Raw genomic sequence first — 23,365 nt, 5'->3', positions numbered from 1 at the left:
AGATAACCTCAGAGAGGCTGCCATACTCACTAGTGGGACTCTGTAATGGACTCGAATGGCCTTGCACTCCCATTCATTAGCATTTACTGGTCTCTGAATCTCTGCTAATGGACAAATGCTTCTTATATTTATAAGGCTTTTAAAGGGCATCACATGTATATTGATTTTTTTGTACTCTCTCTTCCTCAATCATTGTAATCTGAGGGAATTTCAAGCAGACTTCTGAATTGGAAGAAATGTTATTATCTTAAATGGAGAGACTGTCTTCTAGGACAAAGCGTTTGTTTGCTGAGTTTGTTTGCACATCCGTGCATGACGGTGTGTTCGCTTAAGTGCATACACTACCTCCTTGGCTTTTAAGACATCTTGACATGCTGTGCTGAAGGAACGGGAGGTGAAGATTAGGCCCTTGTGTTACTATCCTCTGCACACTAGCCCAATCAAACTCTGGTGTGAGTTATGTATAGTTATAAAGTATGGTCTGGAATTGGCTTTACTTCCATAACTAAACCTTTCCCCCATGGCTAAACAGGTTTCTCTGCAGAGGAGTTTTACACATGCATGAGATTAACAGCTGTCACACTACAGAATGTCTAAGGCCTAATAGGTTATTTCAATAGCTTGTTTAGAATCGAGCTTGATAGCTTGGTTCACCAGCTTGCCTGTCAGTTAGTCCTGTGCTGCTAATACCGCTGGACCCTTAAGAGCTTTGCCAGCTGAGAGCTAAGAACTGAAGCGGGGATAAGCCCCTGATGAACACATCATTCCAGCCCTGTGGCGACATTCATTCTGAGCACATGTATTGTATACAATATGCTCTGTAGTTTAGATTGAAAGAACATACCATTATACATTAATGTAGTTATTACAGTACAGTAGTAGGCTACAATGTAGGAAAATAAAAGGCTGTTATTTTTATGAATCCATGTGCAGATTGGAATAGTCCCAATTTCACTCAAACAAATGTCACTGATTCCTTTTTTTCTGTTTTGTAAACTGTGTGAAATGTAGGAGAGGTCACACTTTAACCTTGTGATGCACCTCAGTCAGGTCAGTGTAGTCGGGAGCTGGTGACGAGATACAACGCAAGGACGCAGCTCGACTGTCTACTTATCACTATCTGTCATCTGGATGCCTGTGTGGCCTAATGGGCTGCTCTGCAGACGCTCGTTCCAGAGTGTGCTACATTATCTGTTTACAGTGATGCTGCCGTATTGATCACCTCCTCCAACCAGATAAGCTGAGTGATTTACAAAAAAGGCAGCTGCGGAGATTCTCCTGCCATATCTCTCCCCGGGGAGGCCAATTCTATATTGTTACCATTACATTAATGAGCTAATTCCTCTGCGAGGCTCCACTAATGTCCTGGTGTAACCCTGTGGTCACTGGAATGTCTAGATCAGGGTTTATGCAGCCACTATCAGCTTCAGCTGGAGAGATGATATCTCACAAAACGCACAATGATTTCTCAAATGTTAGCATGTAGTTTTTTGTGAACAAAATACATTTTACTTCACATTCATTTTATTAGTTGTTTATATTTTCAATGTGTTAATTATTTGTCTCTAATTCATATTCATGGAATTTTAATATGCTTAAATCACTTAACGCCATTGTTGAACATATTTGTATCTGCTTCTTAACATTATTAATCCGCCAATTACTTTCACAAGTAATTGTTTTGTTTTTGTAAAATATCAGAAAATTGTGAAAAATGTCCATCACAAGTTCCCAGAGCCCAAGGTGACATCTTCAAATTGTTTGTCTTATCAAATTAACAGTCCGAAACCAAAAGCTATTCAGTTAACTACCATTGAAGTCTAAGAAAATCTTAAAATATTCCCATTTAACTGTTTAAAAAAAGAAGGCTTTCTGGGTTATTACAGGATGTGCAAAGATGTTGATGAATATGCAAAAAGTTCAGGAGATATAGTTTGTGCAATGTACAGGTATATAGTCCAGGATGTACGTTAATGTAACATGAACCTGTAGTGCCCTGTGGGATGGGGAGGTAATATCTATATTTTACTCTGTGAAGTACCCATTATACCCATCATATGTCCTAGCATTTGTACCAGAGTTTGTACCAGTAACATATACTGTACAGTATGAGCACTATAGTGTAGTTGAAGCTGTTTTGTCCCAGACTGTTTAACTAGTATAAAAATAAATGTTTGTGTTCCAGTAGTTAGTTTGCATGGAAGAATATTTTTTTCTTTCCATTATGATAACATAAGTTAAACCCAAAACCAGTGTCAGAGATGTCTAGATTTTTTTTTTTTTGGCTTGTTCTTATGTCTTCCAATAGGGGTCACTGAAGAGAAGGGGGTACGAAAGACTTATGTACTGCTTGTAAATGGTCTCAGCACTCGGCTCCATCTGCCTATACACAACGTTTTGCTAAAAACCAAACAACAGAGACCTGAGACACTCGATAATTTGGGGAGCAAAAATCAAATTCTAAAGTTTATATTCTAATGTTTTGGTCGTACTGTATGTTGACAATTTCCACTGTAAAAGTATAAGCTATGACGGTAACTTGAACAGGTGATCTCCAGAGGAGGGTTTAGGAGTCCTTGGACATTGCGTGTTAACCCAATTTGTATTTCCACCACTGTCTCACATGACCTGGTGTATCCTGTGAAATCAGACCTGCTACCTGTGGTTTTATTTCAGGATGTTTTCCACCATTTGTGAGAGTGCGTGTGTGCACACACTCATTCTCCCGTGCGTGATGCTGTGTGACGGCTCATCAGATTTCTCCCCCTTCATACCTGGCCAGTGTGGCACGGCAGCCAGAGTAGATGTCTTGGAAGCACTCAGGGTATCGGAGAGATCAACAGCAGAATCAAATTAAATGTCATTTAGATAGCAGTGAATGAAGGGATTGTTTGACAGCACAAGGAAATGGATTTGCTCCTCACCTTTTATTTTGGCTCAGGATTCTTTTTCTTCTCCTGAACACAAATTTACCCTGTTTAAGAGGCAGGGACTCAACCTGATCTGGAAGTTGGTCAGATTTCTGCAGCGTTGCTCCAGTCAGGCTTGACTGCGCACATAGGAAACGCACAGAGAGGGCGAGAAATGTGAGACTCAGGTTGAGAAGCACAGATCTCAGGGTTGATAAGTCAAGGCAGTGACAAAAAGCATAAAGAGCCTTTTACATGCTTGTTGTCTTGTTGTCAACTCAATTGAGAGTTGGCTATTGAATATAATAAATGGCTTTATGTTGAAAGATAGACAAAATCAATAACCGTATATCGCACTGCTAGTTTATCTGTTTTCCTTCTGATTTATGCTGAAGAGTTTAGCCAGGCAGTGAAGTCTGGATGCTTTTTGAGTTGTATTGTGGACAAATCCTGACCTTCAGGAATAGTTTCTTCCTCTTAGTCTTTTTGTTCTGGCCTTGTCTATCAGCCTTTATCTGAAATTAAGTAATATTTGAATATTAGGAGTTTAAATTCAGAGGTCAGTTGCACACCCAATGTCCCCTCCCTTCTCCCAAGCCTCCACCTTATCATGTGTAGGGCTGTTGGCCACCCAGGCAGAGCCCCCAGAGGGCTCTAGGGGGGCGAGACAGGATCAGATGTTCTCCATCCCTCTACATCTTGGCCTCATTTCTCTATGGATCTAAATAGCTTTACAGGTAAAATGGTATTCCCTGGCTGGTGTGAGGTTAAGCTGTTTAGTGTAGATGGGCAGATTACATTGCTCATTATTTGCATCTTAATTTCTTTCTGTTCCTTCTCAAGTCCAACTTCAAAGCAGAATTGTTCTTAGAGTGATAATACGATGGATGGATAGTGTCTGTGGTCATTTTGTGAACATGTGAAGCACAATCTCTTAGTGTAATGAGAACCCCATAGTGCTGTAGGTGGAGGAATGTTGCCTGCTCAGATAGACTGGCACACATCAGTCCCCACAAAGTTTTTGTGCAACATGAGACAGGGTGGTGTGGCACTTTAACAAATTGTTCCGCAAAATCTTTGACTGGAGCTGTCATTGAGGGGTACTGAGATAGTGAGAATCCCAGGGAGGGTGGAATATCAGGTGTCATGCTCATCAAGCTCAATTAGGTGGGAGGAAACCAAAGACCGATCACTGTGATGGTTCATTGTACAAGCTGGTGTAAGGGCATAACTCAAACATGCCTTTGACAGCGTCCTCATTTGTTCAGAGACATCCAAAGACAAGCCTGATTAGCTGTGTTACAAAGCAATTGCATGCTCATTACATGAGCAGTTAAGTGAGTTGATTGTAAAGCCAGAGGGCCCGATCTGTCTTGACAGAAGTCAAGTGATTTAATTAGAAAATACTTGTCATGTTGTAGAGAGAAAATACAGCAGTGCCTTGAATTAAAATGTGCAAAGCCCAAAAATCACTGGTGTGTAATACTACTTTCCTATTTGTCCTTTTTTGAAATAAAAGTTTTTTTTCTTTCTTTTAAAGCGTAACTTTTACAGTACCCTGTTTATACTCTTAAGTAGAGTGTGACAAGGGGGACAGTCTCATAAATCATTGCACCAAATGCCGAACATGGACATGCATTTGAAAGGTTTGGTCAAAAGGTGTCCAACATACAGTAGAGTACAAAACACAATTGATGACAGAATCAAAATTAACACACATAATTTCATTGTTTGCCAAAGTTAATGTTTATGGCAAAGCTGCCACGTAGAAACTGCCTCTATCAAATGTAACAAACAAAACGATTTTGATATTTGCACAACCTGATAAGTTGTCCTTGACATTTTTTTTGCCATTTGTGAACATGTTTTAGACAGGAGAAAAGTTAGCATTTTTTTAAGATGATTATTTTTTGGGCACGTTAACCTTTATTGATTCAGAATGTTTGCACTGCCTCTCCAGTCTGCTGATCCAAAACTTCACGAGAAGTTCAGAGTTCAAGGAAGATTACAGCCTTCTTCATTTCTTCTTGAAGGAACGATTGAATATCCCATTATAGGGACTGTCATGGCAGCATTCCAAGGAGGATTGAAGCTGTTATAAAATAAATGGTGACACTACTGCTTCCTAGGTATACTTTGTAAAATACGTACAACAAACATTTGTCAGGAAGAGAGCACCAAATCTCAGTTGTCATAGGTGTAACCTGACTGCTACCATTAACCAAGATGAACTTTATCTGGCCGTTCTGAAACAGCTCTTTGACTGTAATCAAGTCAGTCCTGCCTAGTCATTTTATCTCTGATAGGTCATATGATATCCTTACTATTGTGCACTACTTTACTCAGTAGGCACATGATCTTAAATACCAGAATATTGACTTAAAGCACCTAAAGTAACTCCTGTCCTTTTAAAGGAATGTACATGCCAGCTACCACAGCTTGAATTTCATAAGCTGTGTGAAGCATATAATTTTACAACAGTATTTGAGAAAAAGTAGTTGAGTTGTCGTTTTGGTATTTGCATAGACGCTGATCTTTGTCCCATGTTCACTGGAGAGCCAGAGTCCTGATGTAGCATGGCTGCACACAGCATAGTTTGGTTGGGATCTCATGTTACCTCACCTCTTGCTCCACACAGACTGCTCAATCAGTGCACTTAACCATTATGGCTTAACTTTTTCCAGCGTCTTTATGCTTTAATAAAATTACTGTCAATATAGCTGCCATATAGGACATTTACAATTTGCAAAAGGGCTCTGCTCTGTTATTGTTTTCAGGTGGACGGAAGTAAGCTTTGATGTCAGATTTGGACACTATCCGATCACTCAAAATATAGTGCTTCTCACATTAACACCACATTCCATGTCTGACAGCTTTACTCTGCAATGTCAATAACGATACAGCGAAAACGACTGATCCGCCCACTAGCAAATGCAGAGCAAAGAATGGAGGAAGTTATTGACAGACTTGGGTCTGCCTCGGCCTAATCTATTTTCCTTTCCTATGCCAGCGTGGTTTGACCGAAAACGCGCAGCAGATGTGAAGGTTTCGGTAGATATCAAAATGTTTACCAGTTAAAATAAACATGGCCTACTTTAGGCACTGGAGAGGCAGATTCCTTTCCTCCAGCGAGCAGATAGGACACGCCATTTCGCCAATGGCTAGAATATACAGTTGTCAAAAAATATTAACTGATGAAACGGGGGCGAGGGGGAATAGTAGTCACAGCAGAACGATTGGTCAGTTATCTGAAGCATTAATCTTCTCTGAGGCTTGTTTTAGAGCAGACATAATACAGGGGCATGCTGACTGCCTCAGCACTGGCTGCTGCCTGGCGGCTGTGAGGAGCTGCTGAGAGGAGTAGTTTTATCTCTCCAGCGGAAATGCTGCACCATCTCAGCCAAGATGGGACTGAGATTGCGCTCAGCTCCTCTGAAGGTGGCTGTAGTGAGGGGAGTCTCCCCATAAGTAGCTGATATGAGTGTTTTATTCCTCGAATCAGCTTCCTTACTCGCGCTGTCAGTGAGATATGCTTTTGACTTGTGAAGACAAACTGCACCCTTAAGGAACCACAAATACAGGAGAGTGTGTTTGGTTTTCTGATGACTGCAGATGATCTTGTCAGTGCCCAGGGCGAGACATTTACATCCCAGTAGTAGTGTTTCTTTAACGAATCGCAAGGGGAGTAAGAGCTAGCCTTGAGGTGTGTGTGTGTGTCATTTTTTTTTTTATTGTGATTAATAACTATTTGTCATCTTTTTGTGTTAGATCCCTCTGTGCTGCTGTAAATACCTACTACCTGGCATGTTCCTGCTGCCCCCTCAACTGCTCCTATGTGCTGTTTAGCAACAAGATAGCGCTCCTCATGGACCTGCTGCTGCATCAGTTAACAGTAAGTATATGCAGCACCTGACTGAGACCTCATTTCCCATCACAAATAAACTGTTACACAAATGATAGAATCAATATTTGTGTAATACGTTTGTGCCAACAGCGTTATTTCAATTTGTATAAAGTTCAGTAAATGTAAAGGAGATGCTGAATATGTTTAGATACAGAGTATTCAAGGCGTGATCAAACTAACAGAGTATTTCTAACGTAGCCACGTATACAGTTAGCCTTTTTATTAAGCCTTCCTTGTTGTCTTTACATTCATCTGTTGATATACAGTGCTTTGACCGCTGAGAAAACCCTGCCTTTTCGCTGGTGTCTGTTCCTGCCACAGTGTTAATGAAAGACAGAGCAAGACACAAGCTAGCGAGGATCAAACCGTTGCCCAACCTCTCCACAGATGCCTCACAACTGAGGGAATGTGAGAGCACAGTCAGTCAGTCAGTCAGTCAGGCAGGCAGGCAGGCAGGCAGGCTGCATTGCGGCGACATGTCAGCCCATATCCTTCAGCACTCTGTAAGAAGGACTGTAAACATCAGCCCACTCCAAACATCTAACGGTGGCGGCTCGCTGGGGCCGCCTACACTCACAACACAGACAGGACAAGGCACAGGCACAGGGTTGTGGTACATGCATGAACTCTTCTGGGGCTTCCTTCTCCAGTGAGTGAGTTCCAATCCAAAGCAGTCATATTTCCTTAGGGCACACAGGGAGAGGTTAGCCTGTATGGTTCAGTTTATATAAAACATATCCCAGCAGCTGCTCTGCTGACTGACATATCCAACAGCTAAATAACTGTAACTCCATGTGTTCAATGCAGATTAAGAATTGGGCTCAGAAATTATTCACGCTTCTCCACACCCTGCTCTGATAAATTGTGATTTAATTTACATCAGACAACAAAGTTTAAAAATTCCACACAGCTTTGTTTTTTATATTGTTTCATTGCTTGACTGAGTGCATATTCATATGTGTGTGTGTGTGTGTGTGTGTGTGTGTGTGTGTGTGTGTGTGTGTGTGTGTGTGTGTGTGCGTGTGCAGTAGAGTAAAGCATTGGGGGTTGCTCTGCCATATGAGCATGGACCCTTTTAATTAGATTTGTGGAGAATGTCGGTGGATTTACCTATGCTGTCAGCATGCACCCCAACCATTAGACCAAATGAGAAGGTTTTACCTTTGAGAGGTTCTCCACTCACATAGTAGCACTATATTTTAAACGTGGACCTCTGCATGTGTGTTTCATGAAGTTTGTCTGGAAATGCAAATGAGAGAAATGCTCGTCTGACTACACTGTTTCATTTCTTTCCACAGCCTTTTTATTTGGGCATGTAGCTTGTTCTTTCTTTACTTGTTTACACCAGCTTTTTTTGTCATTTTTGTGGCTGAGGAAGTACTTTAACAGCTACTATATGCGTTTATTGTAGCTATTACAAACCACAGGAGGGTAACCTACAACTTTTTGTCCGACAGCCAGTGAATAAGAAACTCACTAAACTGAGTAATGTGCCAACAATGTGGGAAAATCATTTTTGGTTACAAAAAGGGCATTTAACATTATTTAAGTTTATTTATTTGTTTATGTATGTGTTTATGTATTTAACATTGTTAAATGGTCATTAATGTGCATGCTGAAGGTTAAATGGACCATAAATGGTCTTGTGTTGATCTATCACACTCTGATGTCGTGTCTAACAGCATTTGGATGCTATCAGATTTCTTATGCAGCCTATGAGCGTAAGGGTTTATCAAAGAACACAGTTTTTATGAATTGCTCAGTATACAGGTAGGCTACCTTCTGTAACATATTTTTTTTTTTTTTGCAGCTATATGTCCCAGATGAGGACAAATCTATTTTTGGGCGCAGTGTGAACAAACAAGTCTTTGAGGGTTTGACAACAGGCCTGCTGCAGACCATTGCTACCATCCTGAGGTCCCTGTGGCCGCACATCTCTGAGTCTGGACAAGTCGAAAACACGTGGATTTCCTCCCCAGATGCCAAGGTCAAGAGCTCTGCCACAGAGTCCTTCAACAGTCGCACACAAGACTTGATGAGGTATTTTTCATCCAACGCTCTGTACTACTCTAACTCTGCTTCTCCTCCTCCTACATGGCACCTCTTTTTCTCATCTCATGACCTTTTTACCTTCTTTAGTACATGCCTCCTCCATTCCTCTTCACTGGGTTGAGACTTGGCCAACCTCTGATTTCCTCAACAGCGTGCCTTATGTAAAGAATAGGCTGACAAAATGTCAGATCTCTTGGAAATGGTCCAAATGGTGTCTTATTAGAATGGGAGTAGTGTGAGAATGAGGGTGCATTCTGGCATTTTTCCAGCTTGTACTTTTTCCACACATTTAGTGCTACATTTCAAGTAAAATCTGTTTCGGGGGGGGGCGGCACGGCACAAAGTAGCATAAACAAAGAGCACTTCCAAAGCTTTGAAAGGTCTCCTTGAACCTGGCGTTGGAGCTAGCCATGTGGGTCTGGGCTGTAGGAGTCGGGGCTGTGTTGGAGCAATGTTCGCTGTGAGGAAAGGCAGGCCCGGCCTGATGAAGCCTTGTGGAAGAGTGCCGTCTTTCCACCATCTCTCCCACAAGCCATGATTCATCTGGACGGAGCAGCTGCACAGGCCCACCACTCTCATCCACTGACCCAGTCGTAACCCTGGAGACAGGGGAGGGCCTGAGAAAAATGGTGTCGTCAGACTGGTAATCCCAAGTACGGGCACAAGATTTACCTCAACTGCCTTGTATAATGTATATGCTAGTGAGGAAGGACAAAAGATCAAAACATTTTTAGCTTTTACAACACTCTCCCATTATGCAAACCCATATATCACACACAGAGGAGATCACCATTTCCTTTACCCTCATTACCAGTTTCTAAGTTTGGCTTTCAGTGCTTTTAGTCTCATATCATTGTCATAAATGTTAAGACACCAAGTGGCAAGTTCGACCACCAAGCAGGTTGTCAAACAGAGGGCAGACATTGAACAAAGCAGTCATGTGAGGAAAGATCCTTTCAACAGAAGTAAAGCTGTGGAAGAGGATCAAGTCAAAACAATGCGAGTTGGTTCAAGTGTCAGATGACCTGCAGTGGAGGTTGAAAACGGTCATAATCACCTGTTTTAGGAGGACCTCCTTGAGTGACAGTTCTAACAAAAAGGCTACGTGAAAGAAGAGACAAGACAGTGATAAGAAGAGGAACCATGGCTTCACATCAGCTACTAGAAAGCCTTGATTGGCAGCTGTAGTACTCTATAGATTTCTATAAGCTGCTGGTGCCTGAGCTGAGCCCGAAGGGCCAAGCATACCGGAGCTGTAAGAAGACGGCCCCAGGTCAGCAGACTGCCAAGGGCCCAGAGCTGGGCTGGCACAGGGGCCACAACAGCCCTCTAATGACACTATTAGCAGTGATTTGTGGCTGAAAGAGTACAGGGAACATGATCACGAGACCTGTCATTGGCAAAGACAAATTGGAGATATGGCAGTAATAGCAGGGGGTGGAGGGCTTAGGTGAGGTATCCGCTTTCAGCTGCAGTGCTGTGGGAGTATGCACAGTAAAGGCCTTTGTTTGCCTGTGTGAGATTAGCATTTTACAAAGGAAGTCTCCCATAGTTCATTTGTTTTAACATTTGGGAAAATGCTATTAACGACATGGCATGTTTATTTTTCTCTTCTTGTCTGTTTCTTCCAGCTATGTAGTAAACATGGGTTTGATTGACAAGCTGTACGGGTGCTTCTTGTCGATCCAAGGCCCTGTAGACGAGCACCCCAAGATGTCCGCTTTCCTCCAGCAAGCCTCAGCTCTGCTGCACAGCATGTGTAAGCTGTGTTTTGTCGTAACCGGACGGTGAGCATGTCTCTTTCTCTGTTACACATCTTAAACTTCTCTGTGATCTCTTGATCTTTCTCTGACAAACACACACACACACACACACACACACACACACACACACACACACACACGTTTCTCTGTGTGTCTAATGACAGGGACTGAGTCACTGTCAGTTCTTTAATGACACAAGGATCTATAAAGATGGGGTTCACGGTTACTCAAACAAAGACAGCAGGTCGTTTCCCCCATCCAGCTAGCTGGCTAAGCTGTCGTTACTGCCGATAGAGATAGGCATCTACTTGACCCAGCGCTATGTCACTCACCATAAACCTTAGCCTGCAGCGTGGGGGAAGCCCACCCACGTGTGCTACAGTGACCTCCACTCAGCGAGGTTCACTGGCGCCGCTGACAGAGGCGACGCGCACACAGTCACACCAATGGACATCAGTACCACAATTCCTCATTTAATAGGAATAGAAATGCTGACCATGGTAGCAGGGCCACATATGCTTTGATGTTGTGCATTACAATAACATTTGGATGCATTTTAATTGTTATACTGAATCTAGCTATCAATGTTATGATCAATACAGCAGCCACCGAGCTACTGTATGTCCTGCCAAGATTCATATATAAGAATGCTCAGTGGGCTTGTAGAATATTTTGGCCATGCCAGTTGCTGTGTCAGGGGATTATAATGGCATTAGGAGGCTATGTTCTTGCCTAGCAGCATATTTCAACAGAGCCTGTTGGCTAACATCAAGTATCAGAATGCACTGTAGGTTTCATCCAGAGGTCACACACCCTCCATTCTACATGGCTGCAAATCATAGCTGGTGCTGCTGCGGTAGTCTTAAATTGTCTGTCTGTACTAGCTGAGGGTTCTGCAATGCGACTGAAAATAATTAATAACAGTATTCCATTAATTACTTTCATTTTCTTTAGCATTTCATTTATTTTTTATGTCAAATAATGCAGTAATGTTGAGTATGTAGTCCAGTTGACCCTGCAGGCACTGATATGATTAAAAAATACTATATAACTTATTTCATGTTGTGTGTTAAAAATGTTGTAATTGTTAATTTTCTATGATTGGATTCTCCACCTGAATGCCTATCTTTTGAAGCTGCTAGCATGACAATTTGCTTTAAACTGAAACCAGACTCAAGCCTTTTCACCATACTGTCAAGCATTATCCCTGGCTTTGTTGTTAAATGTGATGTTCAATGAAAGGATAATGTTACCGATCCCTTGAACCAACAAGGTGGCATCTTGTTGGAACCAAACAAACCTGTCACCTTGAATCCTCTCTGATTAAATGTGCCAGAGCACTCAGCACTTTGTCAGGCAGCTCAGTGCAATCCGCCAGCTTGAAATCGCTGCCGTGAGCTTCACGTCATTGCATCACTATGTTTAATGTAGCTGGAGTGGGAGCGGAAGAGACAATCTTGAAGGTCCCACTCTTCAGCTGCACCCAAACTGGCTGGCGGTGAATTTGACTAGTTAAGTCAATAAATGAAACAGATTGAAAGCTCCTTGCATACAAAGACTGAAAAAAATGTATTCCATAGATAAACAGAAGCACACGAATAGCAGAAGATGGGCTTAAGGAGCAGCTGTGATCCAACATGTAACATGCAACACATTTAAAACTTGGTGCTCTTCCACTCGCAGCAGTCAGTTAGGTCAGGAAATGTAGCAGCACTAACGCCAGCTACACACTGGATGCGTGGCGTGAGCGTGGCATTTCTGTTGCATGTCAGTTGCGTGGCGGCTGCATGGCGTTTTCTATGTCTTGGCACACCAGAAACGTGTCTGATGCGGCGCTACTGCTAGCCTTGTCTGTTTCCCATTGATTTACTGCACTCAAGCAGTAGTATTCTTCATGTTAACATAAATATATACTGATTTGATTACAGCAAAGACAACATCGACAATATTGACGGCAAAATAGGCTACAGAATATTTTGTTCTGTATTGACAGGTGCAATATTGAAAATCAATAATTATTTATTTTTTTAAATTACATTTATATCTGCATTTATGTCAAAACCTTGAGACTTTCAAACATCAAAATGTCATTTATGAAATATATTCATGTCAAAATGACATATAAACATCTTTTTGTATTGTATTTTGAATGAAAACGCTTCCAACACGCTTGCGTGTCACCTGAAAAATAGGCGTCGGTCCTGTTTCTAGCATGCACGTGTTTTCGAGACGTGCGTGTCACGCAGGCGGTGTGCAAGCTCTAACCTGTTAACATGGGAGCCGAAATAAAAAACGGACACGCCACGCATCCAGTGTGTAGCCGGCCTAACAGAGTAGTATCTCTTATCTAAAGGGAAAGTCATCTTTAAGCCCTTGTCTGGTGAGTAAATCTATCTATTTGTGTCCCCAGTCTTGGGATGTCACACCCAACACTCATGTTGTTTTTTGCACGACAATGGCAGCATAAAGACAGAAAAAACAAAGACCTCAATGCTACGTAGTGTTTCATAGTATCATATCTTCCATTTATTTTTTTAGCACAAACCTTCCCCTCTCTTCCTCTCCAGTGCTCCCAGCATATTTGACAATAAACGCCAGGACCCAACTGGATTGACGGCCCTGCTGCAGTCCACAGACTTGGTGGGAGTGGTACACACTCTCTATTGTATCCTGCTGCACAGTTTCTCGCCAGAGTCTTCTTCCCAAAGTCAGGAACCCTACAGCCCCGGGGTCATCCAGGTGGCTTTGCAAGGCATCCGCTTCCTCAACAATTTTGCCCTGCTTGACCTATCCGCCTTCCAGGTATTATCTAAAATATATTCTGTTTTCACAAATAAAAGATTCCTTAAAGATCTAGCAGATTTTGCTACTGGTGACAAAAAGTTTGTCATAGATACTTTTTTCTTTACAGTTCAGCATATGATGTTTGTTTGAGCATATTTTCTGTATTGTAGATACATTATCATACCATACATATTTCATAGAATGACATTTATAGGTCATTAGAAGGTTTTTAGAAGGAGTAGCTGGTACCTTCACATTAACTAACTGGTATTTGAATAAACAGTAGAAAGAGTCATTTAAATGACCTGTCTCTTATCACATGTGTTATAAAGATGCCTACAAATATATTTAAATGATGCTGCCTGGATTCAATAAATGTTGTATACATGATCAGATTGATGCTAGTTCCTTTTGTTAAGAGCCATTAGAAGAGGAGCTACTCTCCTCAGGACAAGGCTGACCTGTGGACATAAACACAGGTGCCCTCTGACCCCAGGTCAGTTGTTGGGATTGAATAGAGCCCGGTGGGTCAGCAGTTAGGATGGAGCACGAGTGATTATCACTGTATGCAGGGCCGTACATTACCCACCCTGAGGAGGAGAGGGCGACAGCTTCACTGTGCTAAGTCACCACATAGACGGAAAGGCACGACAGCAAGCGAGAATGCTGTTAATTATTTTAATGTCTTGTGGTCATTACTTTGAAGCAGCTTCCTCTCACTGACCCGCCACATTCAGGCAACTCAAAACAGCTGGAAATAAAAGCATTTCACTGCCGGAGTTTTATGAACATTTTAAATAATGTTTCCTTTTTTTTTTTTTTTGGCCCGGGGGGTTGTAATCACCTTGTGTTTCACATTACCTGCACAACACCGGCTAATATGTGTTGCGGTGGATGGATGATCAGAATTCAGGCCGTTAATGCTTTCTGCTGCCGCCTCAGCTCCCAATAATATGTTTAGAGAGGAGTTTCAAAAGGTTTCAATGCAATATAAATAACTGGGTTTTACAGTGGTTTCATGTTGGCATAATATGCAGCAACAAATCTGTAATCTTCAAAAATAATGTGAAAAAAGTTCACATTCAAACCAGAAGTATTATTTTTTTGGTCCTTGCTCTGCGGTTTTCATTTTCAATCTGCGAGTTGATTATTAAATACTCAATTTGCTTTTGTTTCATTTGACAGCATGCATAAGTTATGAGTCCTGAAAACAACCGTTAGCTTCTCAGGTATTGCATTTATGGATGTTACAGTGCTAACACACCCAAACTTCCAGTGGAATAGTGATGATCTTATGGTGCTCTGTCACACTGACATGTTTAATAAATACTGTCTGTGAGCTGCTCCTAGCATCTCATTTCTGAGCGGGATTGGGGTTTTTTATGGTGGGACCCCGTTTGAGTTGCTTATACTCTTACACCATGTATGTTCCCACCAGCAAAACATATTGTCATTCATTACTCTGTACTGTTATTGTATTGAGCTCTTTGTAATCACAATCATAGACAATTTATGCTATTTTGACTTAATTTACTGTAAAACATACCAACATGTTCTGTCTGTGATCTGTCAGTCTGTTCTAGGAGCTGAGGGCCTGTCTCTAGCTTTCCGACACATTGTCAGCTCCCTGCTCTGGTACTGTACCCAGCATTCCTCTGAAGAACTGCTGCAAGAAGTGATCATCTGTGTGGGATACTTTACTGTTAACCACCCGGACAACCAGGTAAACCAGTTTGAACCTGCACTGACTGCACAGAAATTAATTACATTTTTAGTTTTTTTGTTTAACAAAACTACTCTAAATATTAAGATATACAGTATGTTATGTTATAGTTAAAGCTGTAACTTCAGTTGTTTTTTGTTTTGTTAATCAATCTACCAATTGTTATCGATTGTTTAATTTATTAGTATATAAGATCTAAAAGGTTATGACAAATTCCTGTCTTAATTACCAAGTGGTGGTTTTTATTTGTCAGGCCAACAGTAAAAAATAATAATAGATATTCAATATTCAAAAAATGCATCTCCAAATCAATCTGTTGTATACAAATTGCTTGTTTTATCCGATCAACAGTCTCAAAACCTAAAGATATTTAGTTTACTATCATGTATGGAAAATACGAGCATCAAATAGTTGCCTATACATTTTCTATCCACCAAATAATACATTAATCTACGTATATTCAGCTCTACTTTTAAGTGCTAAAATTGTAATGGATACATTTTCAGTCAATCTGCTAATCCTTTAATTGTTTTTCAGCACATGTTACATGTAATGCTTTCAGTTGTGAAAAGATGTCTGCTGAGATAGAAGAGCCCATAATATCATCTTACTATTATTCTGTTCATGTATTATTTGTCAGAATAAGGGTGTAGTTTTTTAATTGTAACAAAAAGCACCTGTTCAAAGATTCATGACTTGGCACCTTCCTGCTTTTGGTCTGTGTGTCGTCTATTGTACCACAGAGTGAACCATTGTTCCTTCCTGGTAAAGCAGAGCAGTGTGCTGGCCTGGTGTAAAGACTACTTAGGGGGCTCTGTGGAAGTCAGCATGATGTGATGGAGCAGACCTGGCTGCTGTGTAATTGGCTGTCATGCATGGCCCGTCTACCGGGCCCCTGATTAGCCAAGCTACAGTTGGCTGGGCTTTGATTATGTTAAGCCTGACCCACACAGGCAGCAGGCACAGCTTCAGTCTCAAACCTCTGATATTTAATTTATGTCTGCGCGATCACAGTCGACCCCCACCACAACAATTTATAGACTGTTTACTGATTCTAATTTACCAGATTTTTTTTTACTTCTAATTAAAGGATCTTCTTCCGGTTTATGGTGCTTTCCTTTTCTCTCAGCAATTCAATTATTCTGATGTACATAATTAGCATATGTTGGTCATTGTAGATTCAATTTGCATATTATATTGAATAATTGAATAAGGACTGATGATTAAATTAAGCGGGTGACAGATGATTCATCTTTGTATACCCATGGCGACGTTAACAGAGCAGCCATGCTTGACTGTATTTGGTGGAAGGAAAAAAATATATATGTTGCTAATTTGATGCAAAATCTGTCATTCCTCCACAACCTGGGGACTGCCAATAAGCGTGTTTTGTGGGGGGAAAAAAATAAAAAATATACGTCCCCTTACAAAAAAAAAATATATATATATATATATATCATATTCAAGTATATATTGTTGGGAAACAAGATCCCACTCAACCTCCACAAGGAGTTGATCTTTACCAGTGGTCCAGTTCCTGGAATACGTCCATTCAGTTCCGCACCAGGATGGATGGCGTTAAGGAGAATATTTAGAGCAGCTTGAGCTTTTCTCAAGCTAATGTAAGCATTGGCAGAACACAAAAGCGGCCCGACCCGAGGCCTGTGCGGTCGTGTAGGCTGCGGATTCACTGTCGGCACACCAGCTTTTGTTTATATATATATATTTATGCCCTAGAAATAAGGCTGCTCATAAAAAGCTGAACTTTGAAGCAGCACCATACGTAGTGATGTATTCCCTCTGCTCTAGGGGCATGAATAATTCACCTTGTCACACAAAAAGCCATTTGGGAGAGTGACATATGTAGGCTTGTGTGTTTTTCAAGTGCGTCTCTGCTTGTGGGGGCCACCGAGCCATGTAGCCATATGTTCATTGTCTGTTGGGTGCGTCCGTCAAGACCTTTTTGACAAAGAAAAGCAGAACAAATTACACCTATTTCAACTGACATGTAACTGTACTTCCTTTTTCCCTGTAGAGATACGTGCTGGTAATCTTCTTCTCTTTGAATACAGTGATTCATTTGTGAATCATCCGTGGTGATGATCTGTTGAATCTTTGAGCTGACAAGACTGTAATTGTAAACTGTTGACATGTTAACCCTCCTTATTCCTGCTTGCTTTTTAGAAAGACACAAGCAATTTAAGAGTGTGGAAATCTTAAGAAAACTTTGCATTTTTTTTCCAGTACATGGAAAATGGCCACACACGCAAGCAGAGTGAACTACACACAAATGCACACACATACACACAGAAGTAGGTCTAATTTCAGGTAGCATATGGACGTTTTAGAAATGTAATGGGATCGTTTTCTTTGCACTGGCTCCTGAGATTACCTGACTCCTCTGTGCTTATATTTTGTAAACTGTTTTCTTTATACCTGTAAGCATCACATGAGTTATGGATCACCTCTAGACTGCACATCCCACACACATCTCCAGAGCTCAGCCTTATCTGTGGGATCATTCCTCTTCTTCCCATTCTCTACGAGGGCGTTTCCTTTGCCCCGCAGGCACAAGCAAAGCTTTAGGCCTGTAATTCCTGTTAACCTGATGTTGAAACGCTCCCTTCAGCAGTCTATTACAGCCAAGACAACCAAGCCCTCGCTGCCTGCAGGGTAAGTGCAGCTCGTGCAGACCATAGGGAGCCAGCACTGGGGAATGCACACTCTGTATCACCCAGCAGAGTAAACAGAGGCAGAGTAACACAGACAGACACACTCTCCACTGACTGGCAGGAGAGCTCGGTAGATGATTTACACTCTGCTTCAAGGGTGAGCGCAGGTCCAACTGACTTTAAGTGAAGCTGAGGACATTTTTATCCCTGCAAACCTTTCAGTGAGGAGTTTCCATTTGTCTGTTACACTGTCGTCAGGTTAATTTCAGAGCGGAATTATCAGCAGTAAAGATCTGGGATGGAATGACAGCGTCAGCTCATAGAGATAAATAAAGAGTTATTAGGCTTCATTGTGTAAACAGCAGTTTTTTATGGGATTTTAAAACAACTGACGATTGCCTTAAAAGTCAAGTTGGAGTGTCAATGTCTGCGGCGGTAGCATCCACTTGTACAAAGGTAATTTATACAGCGTCCTGTGCACGTCTCAATCAGCCGTTGTAAATGTTGTAAAGAGGCTCTAAACTATTATTTGACTGCCTTTGTTTTGTGGTGCATGCTGTGCGGCTTCTCTTATCAGTAAGATATCAGATATATGGCCCTGCTCTGACTCTGGTTCCTTCTGAGGTGTTCAAGCTGTCTAGACACTACAGTGAATGGAGATTCTTCTACACATTCAAGATTGTCAATTCTCTTCTGTCACATTAAACATGTATGATTAGATTTGTGTAGTAAGAAAATAACATTTCTTTGCCTCCTCCAGCAGTGCTGCAGCCTCATGCGTACAGGCTAATAATGCTAGTTGAGATTTATGCTTTGATGCACGGCTGGATGGTGGCCGCCTCTTCTCTTTCCTCTTCTTAAATCTGCTTTAACTTTGGTTTCCCAAGAATTTGTTTGCGTTTCAGAACATTAACTTTACACACTCTTTGTTGTCATTGTGGACAGTGAGGAAGTTATGTAACGGAGGCGTCATAAAACTCGGCACTGTTTGAAAATGCCAGGTCTCTGAACTTAAGAAAAAACAGAGCAGCCAAGACACTTGAGTTTTTACTGGGTCTGCTATATATGCGAGCCAGATGCATGGGTTCAGATGCTCGTTGTTAGTTTTATGATGTCAGGCTTTGAGCTGCAGATACTTCAGCTGAGCTGGGAGAGGTAACGCTACAGCATAATCTTTAGTTGGAAACCATTTCAGGCTCTGGTGTTGCTCTTCACCTGGTAGAGACGTGGAAAGTTGGCAGGGGACTTGGTTTCTTTGTAACCTCCATACTCTTGCTGCCACCAGGTTTTGTTTTATGTCTTTCTGCGTCAGGCACTTGAGGGTCGACAATTTGTTTAGGCAGCTAAAGATGGAACTGTGCATAGTGGAGGATTATGAGATCGCTGGGTGATTTGTGGGTTGGATCTTCTCAGAGCCCCAGCTCAAACATCCAACACTTTTTAGGGCGTTAAATTATGATACCTAAACCATAAATATTCTGTTTTAAAACTCAAGAATGAATAGATTCTTTAGATTTTGCAGAATCATGGTTTCTAATGAATTCAGCTGCATAAATTTATGACCCCCCCCCCCCCCCCCCAATACCAGTTTGTCTTTGGGCAGTGTTGCAACAGACAAGATAAATATGATGATGTAAGATTTAGTGGAAGGTACTATAAAATGCTAAAACTGCATGCACTGAAAATAAGCAGCTCTACTTTTGAAAACAACCAGAGCTTGCCTTTTTTTTTCTTCTTCTTCCGTCAGTGGATGAATTTGTCAGAGTCCCACATTCCTTTGTGAAAAACACTTATTGAGTCAGTGAAACTGTGGGGATTTTGTTCTTCCACTGTTACATACACATATTCACAGCACGGCCTACATCTTTGTAATGTGTTTCAGTGTACTCAGTATTCCTTAATTCAATACTGCACGCAGAAAAACACACCAGAGCAGAAATTGTTTTCTCAGCTTCAAAAATTAACACTTACATTTCAGGTTGACAAATTCAGTGCTCTTCACATTTTAAGTACTTGTAATACATTAAAGTTCAGATTGTTTGACCTGTCCATGTGGATCCTTTAAACAAATGATGATAGGAAATGGCACTGTTTTGTGTCCCTTTGAACGCTGCTGTAGAGGGCAGCTCTGAGAAGCTTCACCTTGAACTGATAAAAGCGATAAATTATTGCTTTGTTTATCCCGCTGCTGAAACTGGAGTGCATTATCAAAGGAGAAGCCAATGGAAGAGTATTTGAGAGTGTATTTTTAAAATGTTGTAAATCTTGTGAATTTATGTCACCATGACTTGGGGACCTGGCCTTGCCCTTCTGGTTTCCATTGGCATTGAGCCTCCCGTCCCATGGTCTGTACCTGTAAAGTGCAGTGCTTTTTTTCAGCCAGGATTTAGCATGCTGACCCCCCTGGATCTCAGAGGGCTCCTCATGGTCTTCCCAGGCTCAGGGGAGATGACCAGAGCATTAGGCCGGGACCCCTTCCTTTGCAGCAGTCCCCTTTTCTAATCAAATGAGGCTGGGAGTGATTTGGTTTTAATACTGGTGGCCCGGATGTGATGGTGTGTGATTGACGGGCTGTGATGGAGAGCAGGATGTCGGCAGGGTGAAAATACCATTAATGGTATTGCTCATTTCTTAAAGTGGGGGGTGGCCACACTGTTGGCGGAGTCCTGCTCACCCTGCCTTTCACCCGCCACCCCACCCCTTCATTCCCCCTTTTGCACTATGAATGCCCTCTCAACCTGAGCTTCACTCCTACGGGGCGGTAACAAGCTTTTGCACTGATTCTGAGCTTCAGTGTTTCTCAAAGAGCTTAACACACAACTTGAAAGTGAAGTTTTAACCGCTGATAATGACATCAGTTCACATTTCCCTCTTATGTTACAACAGCTCTGCTGTTGCCGTTGGTACCAAGGAAGAACAAAACATCCCATCATTGTGTTTTATAGCCCATAATTGCGTGGTGGGAGGCTGAGCCTCCCAGGTCTCCTCCTAATGGCTGTTTGTGTGTTGTTTTAGTGGCAGATTTACATGTGGGAGGGACACAGGGAGTTGATTTACAACCAGCAGTGCCACTGACTGGCCGGCTGACTTGCTTAGTGACTGACTTGCCCTGCTCCCTGTGTGTTCCAGGTGATAGTGCAGTCTGGCCGCCAGCCCAGCGTGCTGCAGAAACTGTGTCAGCTGCCCTTCCAGTACTTCAGCCACCCGCGCCTCGTCAGAGTGCTCTTCCCCTCCCTCATCTCGGCTTGCTACAACAACTCCCAAAACAAGGTCATCCTGCAGCAGGAGATGAGCTGTGTGCTGCTGGCTACATTCATTCAGGTAAATACGGGAACATGGTCACACATGCAGTACGTGGTATGCGCAAAACAATGTTTGGGAGTGGGGCATAAAAAAATCAGGTTATAAAAAGCCCAATGTGGAATATATATAATATTAAAAAAAACATACTTATAATCAAAAACATCCTCTTTGGACTAACCGTTTCATGCCTTTAAATAAAATATCCAAACACAATACATTTCTTTCACATCAGAAGGAAACCTCTTTGCATCAGCTGATTAGCAATTGCTCATCTGGGCCCCGGTGAATCTGTAACAGGCAGGCTTTTACAAGGATTAATGGCTGCCTTCACAGTGGATTTACCTGCCACTGATTCAACTCCCAGTAAACAGCTTGTCTCCTTCATCTTCCTCTGACAACCCGCCCCTCACCACTCTGCAACCACCACTGTTTAGACACCGATTAACTTCCATTCAAAGGCAGACAAGCTATTGTCATTTCTTTCAAACAAAGCAATAATGCATGGTGTCTTGCCCCGCTGCCCTCATTGTTGAGTTAACCTCAACAACATTCCTCGGAGTGAAAGAGTTTGATTCAGGTGATTTGTTATCACCCGTTATACTAACATTTAGTTTGATAGGTAAATGACAATGAGATGTAGTAGCAGCTTTAAATTGTGCTTCCTATTTTATGTTTTGTTTTGGCTGGAAGCTTTAATTAATGTTTGATGAGACAGATGAAATTGTACACATACAAAACTACTAGTACGTGCAGTATACTGTTATAGTAGGCACTAATGCTCCTTATCAATTCCCCTAGGACTGTGCTGCAAATGAGAAAGATTCAGACAACAAAATAAAGCACCCAGGTAAGTTATTCTGATAAATGTATCAAATGCATGAAATATTTTGGACGGATTGTGTTGATTTCATATTTTTAATTCTATAAAGTTATTTTAATGATTAAAAATAAGGTGTTGGCCTCTAAAAAAAAAAAAAAAAAGTTTGTTTTTGACAATGTCAATTCCAATCATATTTTTTATGTATTTGAGTATTGAGACATGAAAAACGTTCATTGTGAAGAATTCCTCTCAGCACGTTGGGCTTGTTTTGATGAAATTCAGATTTTTCCCGTTTTTTAAAAGGATTTGTGTTGGACACCCAGTATAATGTAGTTGTTCTTTTTCTGTCTGTGCAAAGTTTCCCAGCAGCTGGATTACTGTGAGTTGTCCAACCGCTTTCCAAGAGATCAGTGGGACTCAGCGCTGCAGTTTTTTCTCAAGAAGCAGGAAGAGTGATGGAGTCGTGCACTGTCCTCAGAATGAATAAGCACAGTATAAACACTTGAGAAGAAATGTGAGATGTGAAGGTTTTTTTTTTTCCTGACTTAAATGTACTCTCAAATGTAACGATTGTGAAGCCTTATCCTGTGTTGGTGCATCTGTTTTGATTTCTTTGAAATCAGATTGACGTTTAAGAGGAATTTGCACAAAATGTCTTGTTTGTTCATTGCAGTTGGAACACATGCACAACTATTCCATTTAATGTCTAAACAAGCCATTTGTTTTTTTGTTACTGTTGTAGATAGAAATGGATGTTTTCAAAGCAGTGACCATCTAACCCTGAAACTGAATTTACTTATACTGTAATTTATAATTAGCCAAGTATTTTCAATCAATACTGTTTGTTAATTTATTGTATTTGTCTCATTTTTGAATGTGAATGGCCAAAATGTGATCTCTTACAAATGACATGGCCTGCCTTGATTGCAAACTTGTGTTAAGAGTTATATTTTTTACGTTCACATCTTTTTTTGTTCGCTCTCATTTAGGAGGCACTTACATATTAATATAATTTATTGAGTTATTTACCTTTTATCTTGTAAAATAAAATACTTATGGTTATGCATTTTCTTCAATTTTATTCTGTGTAAACTGTACAAAGTTAAATTGATATCACGAGTAAGAGTTAACAAACATCAACATTTGCTAGTGAGTCTTGTAGTTTTTCTCAGTTACACCCTTATGAAGATCTCCTAATTTGGTCTATGGTTTGATGGGCAAATGCGATTTGTAGAACACAAATTCCATTATTGAATCTCAAAGAAACTTGAATAGGAACTGGTGTGGTGTGGTGCATTTACGCCCATATTATAGTCCTCTTAAACTGGCACCCTCAGGAAAGTGTTTTCAGGAAGCCATCTTCTTCTGTACCTGCCCTGACCCGATTTATTGGGAGTACAGTATATATAAATTGATGTATATAGTCTATATTCAC

The 23,365-nt window shown here is 41.3% G+C and overlaps 1 protein-coding gene across 3 annotated transcripts in view; it reads left to right on the top strand.

The window, feature by feature from the left end:
• The window catches only part of scaper (S-phase cyclin A-associated protein in the ER), a 60,586-nt gene extending 37,592 nt beyond the window's left edge, over positions 1-22,994 (top strand). For all 3 annotated transcript variants that reach the window (XM_031283056.2, XM_031283058.2, XM_031283057.2), the window contains 8 exons: positions 6,678-6,801; positions 8,624-8,853; positions 10,497-10,652; positions 13,196-13,430; positions 14,986-15,135; positions 20,937-21,128; positions 21,909-21,957; positions 22,289-22,994. In XM_031283056.2, coding sequence (XP_031138916.1) covers positions 6,678-6,801; positions 8,624-8,853; positions 10,497-10,652; positions 13,196-13,430; positions 14,986-15,135; positions 20,937-21,128; positions 21,909-21,957; positions 22,289-22,386 — 1,234 coding nt within the window. In that variant the 3' untranslated portion in view covers positions 22,387-22,994. The remainder of the gene's footprint in view (positions 1-6,677; positions 6,802-8,623; positions 8,854-10,496; positions 10,653-13,195; positions 13,431-14,985; positions 15,136-20,936; positions 21,129-21,908; positions 21,958-22,288) is intronic.
• The last annotated feature ends 371 nt before the right edge of the window (positions 22,995-23,365 follow it).

The sequence above is a fragment of the Sander lucioperca genome, chromosome 7 (genome assembly GCF_008315115.2).
Source record: "Sander lucioperca isolate FBNREF2018 chromosome 7, SLUC_FBN_1.2, whole genome shotgun sequence".
Classification (NCBI taxonomy): Eukaryota; Metazoa; Chordata; class Actinopteri; order Perciformes; family Percidae; genus Sander; species Sander lucioperca.
Note: the sequence above shows the minus strand (reverse complement) of the source record. Positions and strands in the feature narration are given on the sequence as shown.